The sequence below is a fragment of the Macaca thibetana genome, chromosome 6 (assembly GCF_024542745.1).
Source record: "Macaca thibetana thibetana isolate TM-01 chromosome 6, ASM2454274v1, whole genome shotgun sequence".
NCBI lineage: Eukaryota > Metazoa > Chordata > Mammalia > Primates > Cercopithecidae > Macaca > Macaca thibetana.
Window position 1 is genome coordinate 46,629,361 of NC_065583.1, and position 13,254 is coordinate 46,642,614.

General features: G+C 57.9%; 2 protein-coding genes across 2 annotated transcripts in view; both read left to right on the plus strand.

The window, feature by feature from the left end:
- The window catches only part of SAR1B (secretion associated Ras related GTPase 1B), a 1,003,791-nt gene that overhangs the window by 561,307 nt on the left and 429,230 nt on the right, over positions 1-13,254 (plus strand). The window lies entirely within an intron of this gene.
- PITX1 (paired like homeodomain 1) lies at positions 4,001-10,510 on the plus strand. The gene is made up of 3 exons (XM_050792858.1): positions 4,001-4,510; positions 6,731-6,963; positions 8,907-10,510. Exons 1-3 carry the CDS (start codon positions 4,342-4,344, stop codon positions 9,447-9,449), a joined length of 945 nt encoding a protein of 314 aa, XP_050648815.1. The 5' UTR covers positions 4,001-4,341; the 3' UTR covers positions 9,450-10,510.

The following is a 13,254-nucleotide window of genomic DNA, read 5'->3' on the forward strand; positions in this document are numbered from 1 at the left end:
AGGGTGCTCTTCTCCCATGAAAGCAACCGCTGGGAAGAGGAGGCTATGGTGCATCCATAAGTTGCCCCTGCTCCCCAGTTGTGCGACCAGCTGCTACCTCCTTCCTAGTCTTCTTCCCCCCAGCTCAGCCATTCTCAGGAACCAGACAGCATCCATGGACTTAAGTGAGAGATGGGCTGGGGAGAGCCATGGGTCCTACCAGCTGCTGACTGAGGGGCCCACAGCACAGAGTCCTGAGTTCCATACTCCCATCTGTGCTTCACTGGCGGCAGTCCTGCCCAAATACATCCTGGCTGTCCCCAGGACAGGCTGGGGATCCCCAATTGGCAGGAAGCCTCAGACTGGGGTCCCAGGAAGCCTAAAGGAGCCAGTGAGGTCTTTCCAGCCCCTACCTGAGCACCCTCCTCCCCACTTACCCAGTAATTGCTGTATTCAAAGAAACAGGAGCTTTTATTGGGGAGGGGGTATTAGATCAGGCAGAAAGAGGTAGGTGGTCCAAACCTGCACTCCCAAAACTGGGTTTTCAAGTTTGAACTTCTCCACAGACTAAGAGGCTTAGGGCTGGAATGTCCCAGAGAGTCATGGATAGCCCTGGTGGCAGGTCATGGCACATTCCTTCCTTTTTCCTAAAATACCTTGATTCTGGGAGCAAGGATTAGAGCAGGGTGCCCCCATGGGTGGGTAGAAGGATGGCCCCCACCCCTAAAAGCCTTCCAACCACCCTGCCCAAATTACATTACTAAACCATTCTTGGGCACAGGCTGTTTTTAGTGAGCTAGGCTTCAGGAAGCATCCTCGTGGTGACTACTTCAACCCCACAACAGCCCAGGTTCTTCTGCTCAGCCCAGCCAGGACCCTAAACTCCAAAATTCTTGAACATCACAGAATCATTGCTGGCTTTGTGTGGTCAGGGAGGGGTGGGGAACAGGGCACATGGTTCCAGCTCCACTAAGCCCCCTTCCCTCCTCTCTTCCTGTCCCATCAGCAAGTGAGCTGGACACTGAAGCAGCAGGCAGAGTCCGGTGTTGGACGTGGGAACTGAGGCTCAAGGCAGATCAAGTCTTTACCTTGAGGCAAACACAGGTCACCCAGCGCAGCTGGGGGAACACAGAGCCTCTGCTTACTCCTGAAAGAGTGCTGTTTTCTGTCCTGTGTGTGTGACATGTCCCTGAGTGTGCAAGAAGCCCCTATCTTGACTGGGACAATGACCAGTGAGAGAGAGTAGCTAGGGAAGAACAGAGAGCGTGTCCAGGTCCCTTCCCCAGCCAATGCCCAAGATCAGGCCACAGCCTCCTCACAATCAATTGCCTCCTCACTCCTTGATCACTCCGTGCTGCCCAGGCCCAGCAGAACAGACTCTGCCAGCAGGCCCCACTAGCCCCAGCCCCTCTTTGGGTCTCAGGTCCCCTGAGGATACGGGGCTTCACCTGAAACAGTCTGAGGGCTTTTCCATCTACACAGCAGGCATCAAGATCACCAAATAAAGGGACTATTGTGCCTGCCTGGAGCCCTGCCAGAAGTTTGGGCCCAGAGGGGCACACAGCAGGTGCTCAATAACTGCATTAAATGCACCAACAGTGAGGATACAGCCCCTCAGACTAAGCAGTGAGTGCTGCTCACAAAACAGTTCCCACTGGGGGATGGCCCAAAGAGTCACTTTGGTCCCTCTGGGAAGTGAGGGGGCTATGAGTCCCAACCTCCTCTGGATGCCCACAGACAGATCATTCATTTCTAAGTCTCTGCCCAGAGACGCACGGTGCTTCCCACCTTGGCCTGACATGTGGCGGGGTTAGAACACACCTCCTATCCCATGCCAGCCGGCGTTCATGCCAAGTAGCACACATATGCCTAAACTCAGCGCTTCCATAGTGCAGTGAGTACATGTGTGTGCACAGCATCTCCACATGGATGTATAGGATGTGCGTGTGCGCGCGTGCCCCCATGCTGTCTGCACTCAGGCTGTTCTATGGGATAAGACAGCTAAAAGGAGAATGGTGTGTGAAGGGACACTCCCCAGCATGCTGCAGCACCTGAATATCTCCTTGAAAGGAGGGATCTTCTACTGGAGACTCCAAGAAACGTGGTAAAGGTGGGGCTGAAGGCAAATGCTGGGCAACTGTGCTTCCCCATGTTCCTCTGCCCATGACCAAGACTCATTTCATGGAGGGAGATCTCAGCTTGGAAGAAGGCAGAAGTCACTGAGCCTCCCCAACCCAAACTCCTGGGAAGTGTCATCCCTCTGGCCTCAGACCCTGCATTCTATGGTCACAGACGCACAGTGAGAAAGGGCCAGGCCCTAAGGAGCTGTGCTGTCTCTCCATGGCCCAGAGTGGGGGATGGGGGCAGGGGTGCTTTGGACTAACATGGAGGGAATGGAAGGCAGGTCTGGTTCCAGCCTGTGTGCCTGCCCCTGGCCCCAGCCGCCCTCACAAGGAGCTCAGCTGACCGTGGGTGTCTCCCTGTGATGGGAAGGGGTAAGGCGAGGACTCAAAGGCAGAACCTGCAGAGTGCCCCAGACGCCGACACCTGCGCAGTCAGTGCCACCCACCCAGGAGTTGAGGAGGCACTGGGTTTTGGGGTGAGGACACTGGACACCTCCCTGCTTCTTTCCCAGACCGACAATCTCCCTGGCGCTGCTCCCTTGGGTTGCTGTGTCTGGTGGAGCTGGTCACAGGTGAGGGGCAGAGGGCAGTCTGGGGTCCGCCTATGGCCAGAGAAGCAGGTCAGGGCGGCGCCTTGCCGCCCCAGCTGTGGCCTGTTTGCTCAAGACGCTGAGGTCTTGGGGCCAGGTAACAATTGTTGAGCAAAATCCTTCGACAAACTTCACCTACGTGCAAGGACTTGAGGAGGGAATCACTCTTGGGAGTGGGAGAGTAATGTCTTTGCCTGTGCCCAGTGAAGGCCCATTGGAGCTGCAACTCAGCTACCACTGTGTGGGAGAGAAGCTGGAAGACTGAGGGCTTCCTGGGCTGCTGGCCCAGGGTTGGGAGACAGCAGTCACCTGGCCTACCAGGCCTGTGCCTGAAGCCCTGGGAAGCCAGGATGCAGGCCCCAGGCTGGGACAAAGCTACCCTGAAGGAGGGCAAAGGCTGCCAAGGCCAACCCCATGCCTGCCAAGGCCAGGCCTGGCCCATTTGGCCAAAGCGTAAGGTGTAAAACAAGGGGAGAGGTAGAAGAGGCTGTGGGGCCTGGCTGGGATTCTGGGGTCTTCCCTCTGCATTCTCCAAACGCCTAGAGCCAGCAGAAACGTTTCGTCTGATTAGAAGCCATCATTTCTATCCCAATCCCGGAAAATTGACTGCGGTGCAGAGAGGGAGGCCTGAGAAGCAGCCTTAGGGGAGAAGGTCCAAGCTAATTAGGAGGCAGCATCCGGGGGCCCATTAGAGCGCAGGCTGCTGTCACTCAGCCGGGCTGAGTTCCCGGGAGAAGAGGCTGGAGAAGGAGGGGCAGGCGGCCCCTCGACGAGGACACCGCTGGGAGCTGCCGGAACGGGCCCCGGGCTCTGCCCCCGCCCCGGCGCTGGCTCGAAGGCGCCCGCTCCGTGCGATCCTGCTCGGCAAACATTCACTCATCCTGGGCTGTTCTCGCCAGCGCTGGGGACTTCGAGGCGGCGGAGACGGGAGTTGATTCTAGGCGAAACAAGTCATTTGGGGCCCTGAGGTGGGCACGAGCCGCCCGGGACTTGCAGGCCAGATGCGTTTCTTTTGTGAGGCCGAGGGAGAACTCGGTGTGTCACCGGGGAAGGAGGGAGAGGCGCGGCGAGGCCGCGGGGGGCGGGGAGGCGGCGGGAAGGTGGCTGCGGAGGGGGAGGGCGCGGGCGAGGCAGGGAGGGAGGGAGGGCGGCAGAGAGGGCGCGGCGGCGCGGGCGGCTTGGGGCTGGATTCCGCCCGCGCTCCCTCGCTCGCTCGCTCCCTCCCCAGCCCCCTCCCACCCAGGCCCACCCCACCCAGCACCCCTGGCGCAGGGACTGCTGGAACCTGGCTGTGCGCGCTGTCGCTTTAAGACAGACTCTGCCGGCGCCGTCCGGAGCCTTAGAAACCGGCCCCGGATCGCGAGTCGGAGCCGGAGCCGGGGCCGGCCCGGCTGCTGAGGCCCGAGCGGCAGAAGCGCAGCGCAGAGCGCTGAGCCAGGCGCCCGGTCGCGAGAAGCTGCCGCCGCCTCTGCCCGCCCGGCCCCGCAGCCCCGGGCGGTCCATGGGGCGGGTACGGCGTCGCTGCGGGCGCCGGCAGCCCTGGAGGGCAGCTGCTTAGGCGCTGCGCTCTTGTCCCCGCAGGTCGCAGCCAGGGCGGCGGGGCGCGCCCAGCCCCGGCCCCTGGAGCGCCCGCCGCGGTCCCCACCTCCATGGACGCCTTCAAGGGGGGCATGAGCCTGGAGCGGCTACCGGAGGGGCTCCGGCCGCCGCCGCCGCCACCCCATGACATGGGGCCCGCCTTCCACCTGGCCCGGCCCGCCGACCACCGCGAGCAGCTCGAGAACTCCGCCAGCGAGTCGTCTGACACGGAGCTGCCAGGTAAGCGCCGTTCCCCTCGCGGCGCGCACGGAGCCTACTTGGGCGCGGGGCACGGGGAGCTGGGAGCAGGGCCTGACGCCCGCGCCGTGCAACCAAGCTCCCTCTCCGCCCCAGAAGCGTCAGGAGCTTTCTTTTTCCCGTTCTCGACCTGACGGTGAACGCGGAAACTTAACGCACACGCGAAGGCACTTCCACGCGGTCCCCACGCGCCAACAGACTGGCAGATGCATGAGCCTACAGCTAGAGGGTTGGACTGACAGCCCCTCTTGATCAGGAGTAAATAGAACGGGGGAAAATTGGATTTGCGCAACTGGGCACTAAGAAGCGACTCGGACGAAGGGAGAGGAGCAGACCGAGAAAGGAATGGGGGTGACGGGCGAGAGAACGCCCTCAGAGAGACAGAGAGAGAGGCTAACACCGTGACAGTAGGCGACAGAATGAAAGAGAGAGGCCAAAGAGAAGGGGCGGGCGGGAAGGGTAAACGGGGAGAGGGGGTCATCAAGTAGAAGGAAGACACAGAAGACGGTGAGGGCGAGCGGGCCAAGAGGGGCGGCCGGACTCCCAGCAAGGCCAGCCCGAACCCCGATCGAGGGATCCGGCCCACGTGTGCAGCCGAAGCCCGGAGCTGCCCGGCCCTGGCCCCCGCCCCGGCTCCGGCGCGTCTCCCTCCGCGCTGCCTTTTTGTACGAGCTGGAGCTTTTTTCCAGCAGCGAACTGGGCCCGGGGATGGCCGGCGCGGGCAGTAGGGTAGCGAATCCGCTGCCCAGCGCAGCCGCCTGGGTCCCCGAGGGGCTCAGAGCTCCCCGGCATGGGCGCCTCTTCTGCTCGTTTCTTCTGTTCGTTTCTTAATACACAGCTGAGTGTTTCTTTACACTTTCTTAATCTGTTTGTTTCTCTTTTGCATCCCTAAGTGATTTTTCTGAGAGGTTCTGTTTGCTTGGTTAAAACACAATCAACGCTGAACTATACTTTTGTTTTCAAAAGTTTTAAGTGCGGTCTTTGGTTGGTTTTATTTTTAAAACCTAGAGAGATATATAATCATAGATTGATTTTTTGAACCAAATCTATGAGGATGAATTAACAATTTTAACTTTATCTTTCGATTTTGAAATAATTAATATACTAAGTGTAGGTCTCTGGAATTTAAAATATCTACATGCAACATTATTCTTCCGGAGATTTTAAAAAGTCAATCCAAAATGGCGCGTTTCTCCGGAATTTTCTCAAAATCCATTTACAGTGGTGTTATTTGGGGAATTTAAATTATCTAACTATAATGTGTTTCTCTGGGATTTAAAAATTATCTCTGTAAGGGCCTTATTGGGAGGGAGTTAAAAATCTATTTACAACGGTACATTATTTTTTTAAATCCCAAAGAAATAAATGCTTCTGTCAGCCTGGAGTTTATACACTTACAGGTCTGTATTTAGTTAGGGGTGTGTTTGTACCGAGCTTTCTGGCTTCTTAATTTACATTTGCTCTGTGTTTCTTCCTGTCTGATTTTGAGAATTTGTGGCCCTTTCTGTGTCTTTAGGCATAGAGCTGTGAGCTTTTCTGGGCTTCTGTGTTTTGTTTTTAAATTCTTTTTCTTTATGTATCAATGTTTCTATGGCTGCGTGTGTTTTGTGTAGCTTCAAAGAGAGACAGACTGAAGCCCGAGGTCACCTAGACAGAGTCTGTCTGTCTGGGCTGCAGTTGGTGGGGTTTTCTAGGCTTTGGGACTGGAGGCCTGGAAGCAAGGCCGAGAACCGGCTGTGTTGTGCCTGCCCAGTGGGGCTCCCACACATCCCTGAGGAGAAAAAAGTGGAGGAGTTTAGGCTGGAAAGATCTGCTCCTAGTTCAGAAAAGCAGAGACCCCCTCAGATTTAGACCCCCTAAGAGGTCGCAAAACAAACAAAACAAAGCATACATTTGCTCCGAACATCAGCAGCAGGGCAGTCTGAGCCGAGCTAAGGGTGCAGGCCCTGCCCAGCCAGGAACCCAGGCCCGCGGCTAGAGCTCCGATTCTTGGGCTCTTCTCCGCGGTACACCAGACTAGAGGTGCCTGCTGACGACCAGCACCCGGCGGGCGCTTTCCAGTGGGGACAGTTCCCAGGGACCCTGGAGGGAGGGAAGGAGGGAAGCCAGCGCTGGTGGCTTGGCGGGCGCTTCGGTGGAGCCGGGACGGGGTGCAACGGGGCGTAAGCCCAGGTGACCTGCTCCACGTCCTGCCTACTGCAGAGAAGGAGCGCGGCGGGGAATCCAAGGGGCCTGAGGACAGTGGCACGGGAGGCACGGGCTGCGGCAGCGCAGACGACCCAGCCAAGAAGAAGAAGCAGCGGCGGCAACGTACGCACTTCACAAGCCAGCAGTTGCAAGAGCTAGAGGCCACGTTCCAGAGGAACCGCTACCCCGACATGAGCATGAGGGAGGAGATCGCCGTGTGGACCAACCTCACCGAGCCGCGCGTGCGGGTGAGCAAGGGGTGCGCCTAAGAGCACCCGCGCAGAGGGCTCCCGGGCCGCCTCTGCTGCAGCCCTCCAAAGCTTAGACCCACAAGCAGACCTTAACTCTCCCACCATTCAGACCTGGTCCCTCCCACCACCGGCGATCCCCACCTTAGGCCCTGGCCCACCTAGCGTCTGCCAGGCCTCCAGGCCGCCATGGACCTCCAACCCCTCTGACCGTCATCCTACCTGATCCTCGGACTAAGGCAGCCCCAGCCCAAAGACCTGTGCCCTCAGGGGACTCCCCCATGCCCTGTGGGGCCCAGGACCCACTTGGATGTTAACAGGATACCCTGGGCCAGAGACTGGGCAGTGGATTCCCTGCCGCTGGGGACTTCGGGAGCTGCTGGCTTTACCCCGAAAACGAAAGGGAAAGGCAGGTCCTGCCTGGCTGCATCGGAGAAGCCAGAAAGGTGCCTGGGTTTGGGGCTCTCAAAACTTCCTGGAGCAGTGGTCCCATCTCACAAGCAGATTCTCTAAAAGCTCAAGATATTCTCCACCCTCCCCAGCCGTCAGTAGGACCCTTTGCCTTCTGCCTTTTCCAGAAGGTCTCCTGTCTGGTGAGGTGGGGGGTGGCTCTGGGACCCAAATGTCCTTCCCAATCCCTTTTGGGATATGCCATCTCAGACCCAAGACCAGCCTGCATTCTCCCTCTTCTCACCCGTTCGGTTTCAAGTAAAAGCAAGGCTTTCCTGCCAGGGTAGCAACAGAATCATTTCTTCCCTGGGGGCGCAAATATTTAATCAGATATTGGGAGCACCTCCCAAGTCGACCGAAGTCCCACCTGGCCCACAGACTCCTTACCATAACCCGCACCCCTCCCTAGGCAGGCTGGCCAGCCCAGTGGGACTTGGAGTGAAGACACAGCACTCAGTAATCCTGAACTCACTAATCCTGCCCAGGTTTATGGTGGTAGGGGTGAGTGGGGGTGGAATCAGGCAGTGTCAGTGCTGGGGACTAGGGAAAGCTGAGAAGCAGGGGTCTGGCAATCTAGCTCAGGAAACTTCACTCAGAACTGGAGGAAAATCCGAGAGGGCAGAGAGCATGCGGTAGGCAGATAGGTAAGGATGGGGAAGGACTAGGAGGTTGTCACCAAATTTGGGGGGAGAAAAGGAAGGGCAGGAAGATTAGAAGAAACTAGTGAGAATAGAAAAAATTAAATATTTGTGGAGAAACATATTTGGCATATATTTAGGCGGCAGGAAAGAAATTAGGAAGCAAAAAGATCAGGTATTTGAGAAAAAGAATCAGCTGTTTAAGGGGAACAGTAGAGGTCAGATATTTGGAAAGGATGAAAAAGCCTAATATTTGGGGACGATTCAAAAGGATCAAAAATGGGGGATAAACAAGAAAACAGACTGAGGGAGAAGAAAGAGGTTCAGACAGCGGGATGGACTAAACGAAAATAAACATTTGGAGCCGAAAAGAAAACATCAAATATTGCCGATAAAGATGATAGCAAACTATTTGAGCGATGAAACAGATCGAAGAATTGGGGGAGTCGGAAAGTCCTATGTCTCAGGGAGGAAAAATACCTTTTGTATTTGAGGGAGAATAAAAAGACTGAAATATTTAGCAGAGTGAACCCGTTTGGGGGAGAAGGCAGAGGTGAACTGGTTGAGAGAGGAAGAAAGAAAACGAATATCTGTTCAAATAAACGAGAATCTGTATTCGGAGAAAATGGATATAATTTGGGAGAGAGTATAAAGATCGGAAAAAGAAAATAGTATTTTCTGGGGACAGGAAAGGAACCATTGTGGAGGGAATGCAGGAGCGGAAATATCGGTAGAAGGAGAGAAACGACAGTTCGGAGGGCAGCGGGCGGATGGAGGGCTCCAGGCGGTGGGGAGCCAGGTGGGGGCCCTCCCGGCCCACAGCAGCCCTGACCCTTCTCCCGTCCCCTCCCCCAGGTCTGGTTCAAGAACCGGCGAGCCAAGTGGCGGAAGCGTGAGCGTAACCAGCAGCTGGACCTGTGCAAGGGTGGCTACGTGCCGCAGTTCAGCGGCCTGGTGCAGCCCTACGAGGACGTGTACGCCGCCGGCTACTCCTACAACAACTGGGCCGCCAAGAGCCTGGCGCCAGCGCCGCTCTCCACCAAAAGCTTCACCTTCTTCAACTCTATGAGCCCGCTGTCGTCGCAGTCCATGTTCTCGGCACCCAGCTCCATCTCCTCCATGACCATGCCGTCTAGCATGGGACCAGGCGCCGTGCCTGGCATGCCCAACTCGGGCCTCAACAACATCAACAACCTCACCGGCTCCTCGCTCAACTCGGCCATGTCGCCGGGCGCCTGCCCGTACGGCACTCCCGCCTCGCCCTACACCGTCTACCGGGACACGTGCAACTCGAGCCTAGCCAGCCTGAGGCTCAAGTCCAAACAGCACTCGTCGTTCGGCTACGGTGGCCTGCAGGGCCCGGCCTCGGGCCTCAACGCGTGCCAGTACAACAGCTGACCGCCCCGCTGCACGACGCGGGCCGGCTGCCGGCACAGGGAAGGGCTGGGGCGCGGAGGACGCACGCGGGGCCCCCGGCTCGCAAGCCCCGGCTCACCGCTTTGCGGACCTCGCGCCTGCGCAGCCCCCTCCTCCCACTTCCTACTCCGGGTTGGTTTTGTGTTTGCTTTTCCGGATTCCACTCTGCCCTCCAAAAAGAAAAAAAAAAAAAACAAAGCAAAAAGACGTCGGAGAAAAGTGCCGCGAAAAAAATGGATGAGTTGCAATTTCCCTCGGGATGGCGCGGGTGGTGTGTGTGTTCCCACGGGCCCCGGAGGCCCACTCCGCGGAGGGGACGCGGCGCGGTAGGCGAGCGGCCCCCCCCCGCCCACGGCGGGATGCCCAGCGGCCGGGGGAGGACGCCCTCGTAGCCCGCGTCCCCGCCGTGCTGGACCCATACTGAGCGGCCGGGCCTGCGGACTGGAATGTGTGGGACCTGGACTTGCCTGGGATTTCCCGACCCCGTACAAACCAAGATGCCCTCTCCAAGCTGGGCCCGGCCGAGAGCGCGTTAGCTCAAGTCGGGATCCGCGTTGGGGCAGGCGTTGGATTGGGGGTGACGGTGCCCCAGCCCAGGATCCGGCACTTGGTGGAGCCGCACTCGGCTCCGGCGCGCCTGGTAGAGCCCCGCTGGCCCTGCGCCCCGGAGCCCTATATTGAGGCCACGGAGTGGCAGCGGGCAGTGCGGACCTGGCGGGAGGAGGGGGAGGTGCGTCTCAGAACACCCCCAGCCTCGAGCTTAGCCGCAAGCCCAGGCCTTCTGCTCTGCTCCCGGGCTAGGAGGCGGCCCCCTGTCTGGGCGAACAGTCCCCTCCTCACCGCCCGCCGTGCAAGAGTCGAGCCGGTAGAGCAAGGGGCGCGGCCCCAGGGCCCTGCGCCCACTTTGCACACCCGCTCTCCGGCCCGCGCCCCTGTTTACAGCGTCCCTGTGTATGTTGGACTGACTGTATAGAATTATAAATCTGTCTATATCGACTTGTCCATGTACGTCTATTAAAACCATAGTCCGAGCGTGCTAAGCACTGCTGAGCCCCGACTGCTTCATTGGGCTGAGGAGGGAGGCGGATAGAAAGGAAACTGTGGTAGAAAGGGAACCGGGCCCCTTGGGTAGGAGGGGAGCACCAAGGCAGCCCCCGCCGAGGTCTCCCTACCCCGCTTCCCCACCACCATTCTTGACCTGCTCAGCCTGGCTGCCATGAGGGCACCGACCGACGTTGCGAGCCCGCCCGGTGCGCGCCCGCTAAGCTGCGCCTCTCGGCGTTGTGCGCGGGATGCCTTAGCAAGAACCCCCTCCCTCCACGGCTGCCGAACTGTGCAGGTTCTTCCCTGGTGACCCTCGAGGCCCCAGGGTGCAATGGGGTCCTTGCCTGCCCAGAGCGTTCGGGCAGGGGGCTGCTGAGAGCCTCTTTAGACCTGGGGTTGCCTTTTCTTCTGTGGGTCCGGCAACAGCCCCTCTTCTCCCCTCGGAGCCAGGGCCAGGCTGTTCCAGGACTCAGGCAGCTGGATCTATCAGAGTCTAGCGAGGGCCTCCCGCTGCCTTTCTCCCTAATGCCCGCAACGTGCCGAGGGCCCACCCAGGGGCGTGCGGCTGTGCAGGAGAAAGTGTCCGTCACACAGGACTCACTTCTCACTTCCAATACATCTCAACTTGTGGGGACTGCTGGCCGCCTCCGCCCTCCCCTGGCTTTTGGAAACTACTGAACAAGACCAGCCTGTAAACTGCCTGTAAAATTCTGCTTCCCTTAAGTAAGTCATTTCTAATGGCAAAACAAAATGTTTGCAGCTGCAGTGGGGGAGGAAGGAGGGGTTGATATTCTGCTTTAGAATCACCTTATGATGGGGGTTGGCACTGCCCTGGACTCAGGCGAGCCCTAGCTAGGAGTGGGGCACAGCCACAGGCTTAGTCACGAGCTGACAGCTGGAGAGCCCTGTGCACACATTCTCAAGCCAGGTCAACACAGCCTTTGAGGTCAGGAGTGTTGTCCCTCTTTTACAGATGGAACCAAGGCTCTGTAGCTGGGCCAAGGTCACACTGAGCCAGTAGGTTTTTAGATTCCAAAGCCAGGCATCTTTCCACTGATTTTCTCACCTTCAGATGAGGAATGAAGAGGGGTCCTCTCTGGAGGATGGTCAGCCTGATGCTGTGAGACCTGGAGTGTGGAGCTCTGAGATGGACAGTGCCAGATACACAGGCTAGTGGGGGTGGGGGTGGAATAGGGCAGGGGGCTGGAGCCAGACCACCCCTCCCCCAGCGGCTCCAATCCAGAGCGCCGACCCACTCTCTGGGAACATAAACACAACTACATCTGGACTCAGAGGGCCTCCCCCAGACTCACACATCTGCCAAGGCCAGAGGGCCCTGGTCTCAGCTGAGGGCAGGAGTCAGGGGAGACCTAGAAGGAGGCGGGCTGGAGGAAAGTGAGGAGCAAAAAGGAAGCCTCTCTGAAAGTCAGGTCTAGCACCAGGTGCGAGGGGAGCCACACAGGGCTCAGGTGGAGATGCACTGTGGCTGTGGGGCCACAGGCCAAACAGCTGCAGACGGGTCAAAGGGTAGAAGTAGTCCCAGAATGACCCCATCATCCATCAAGGACTGTGGCCAACCAGGTGAGTGAAAGACCCAGCCGCAGGCCCCTCCCAGCTGTTCCCACCCAGCTATTCTGTGGCTGGCAGAGACTACAGCATGCAGCCCTTTGCCGCTGCTTCGGCTGCAGGGTCATCACTGAAGGGGGCTAGGGACTGTAGGGGGCTCTGAAAGCCCAATCCTCTGGGAAAAAAAAAAAAAAAGGCAGAATTCCTAGCCAGCTCTGCCTGAAGAAGATTGGGGGAAGGGACCGCCATTCATTGAACATTGACCGTGCCCCTGCTCTCAGTGCTAGGATGGAGCAGTGGAAACAGACACAGCCCCCGCTCTGCTGGACAAGTAAACAGACGTGTGTAATTACAACCTAGGCTGAAGAAAAACAACAGGGTGCTGTGAGAGTAAATGGGGTCTTGCTTTAAACAAGGTGGTCAGGCAAGGCCCTTCTGGGGAGGCGGCTCCATCCCTATGTTCAGTACCAAGCTCCAGTGCTGACTGAACCTACACAAGGCCCCAGGCCCTAAGCCAAGTGTACACTCCTCATTCATAAGCCCCTTTACCTGCACACAGCCCTGTGAGGCTGGTATGGTTATTCTTTTATTAAAGTGAAATGCCCTGGCTCTCCTCTTGAGGTCCTATTCCCTGCTTTCTGCATTAATAGGACTTCCCTGTCAAAATTTCTCAACAGGTCACTTTAGATGTCATTTGGGGTTTTCCCAGCTCAGCTTTCCCTCCCTGCCTCTGCAGGGTGTCCTGAATATGAGTCATGATTGACAGTTCTCCTAGCCACACCCCCACCCCACCCCAGGAACTATCCTAGATGCTGGGCCCTCGGTCACCCAGCCTATTGTCCTGTGGTACAATCTTCCCATCATCCTCTGTGGGCCAGGCCCTGGGAGAGGAACCAGGCCCAATTCCTGCCACCCACTGGGCCTCTGGAGAGAGGCAGAGCCCAGTCAATACCCTAAGAGATGACAGGACGCAGGGGGGGGGGGGGGGCGGGCAAAGCAGGGGTACTCACCCCAGCATGCTCTTCTAGGGGTGTCCTGCACCATGGAGCAAGGATGCCTGGACACTTCTTTTTGTTTGCATATCATGTTATGAGTAGCTAACAGCAGGCTCTTCCTGAGCACCAGGCCCCAGCAAAGCTCCTCATAGCAACTTCATGACGGAGGGATATGTTATCCT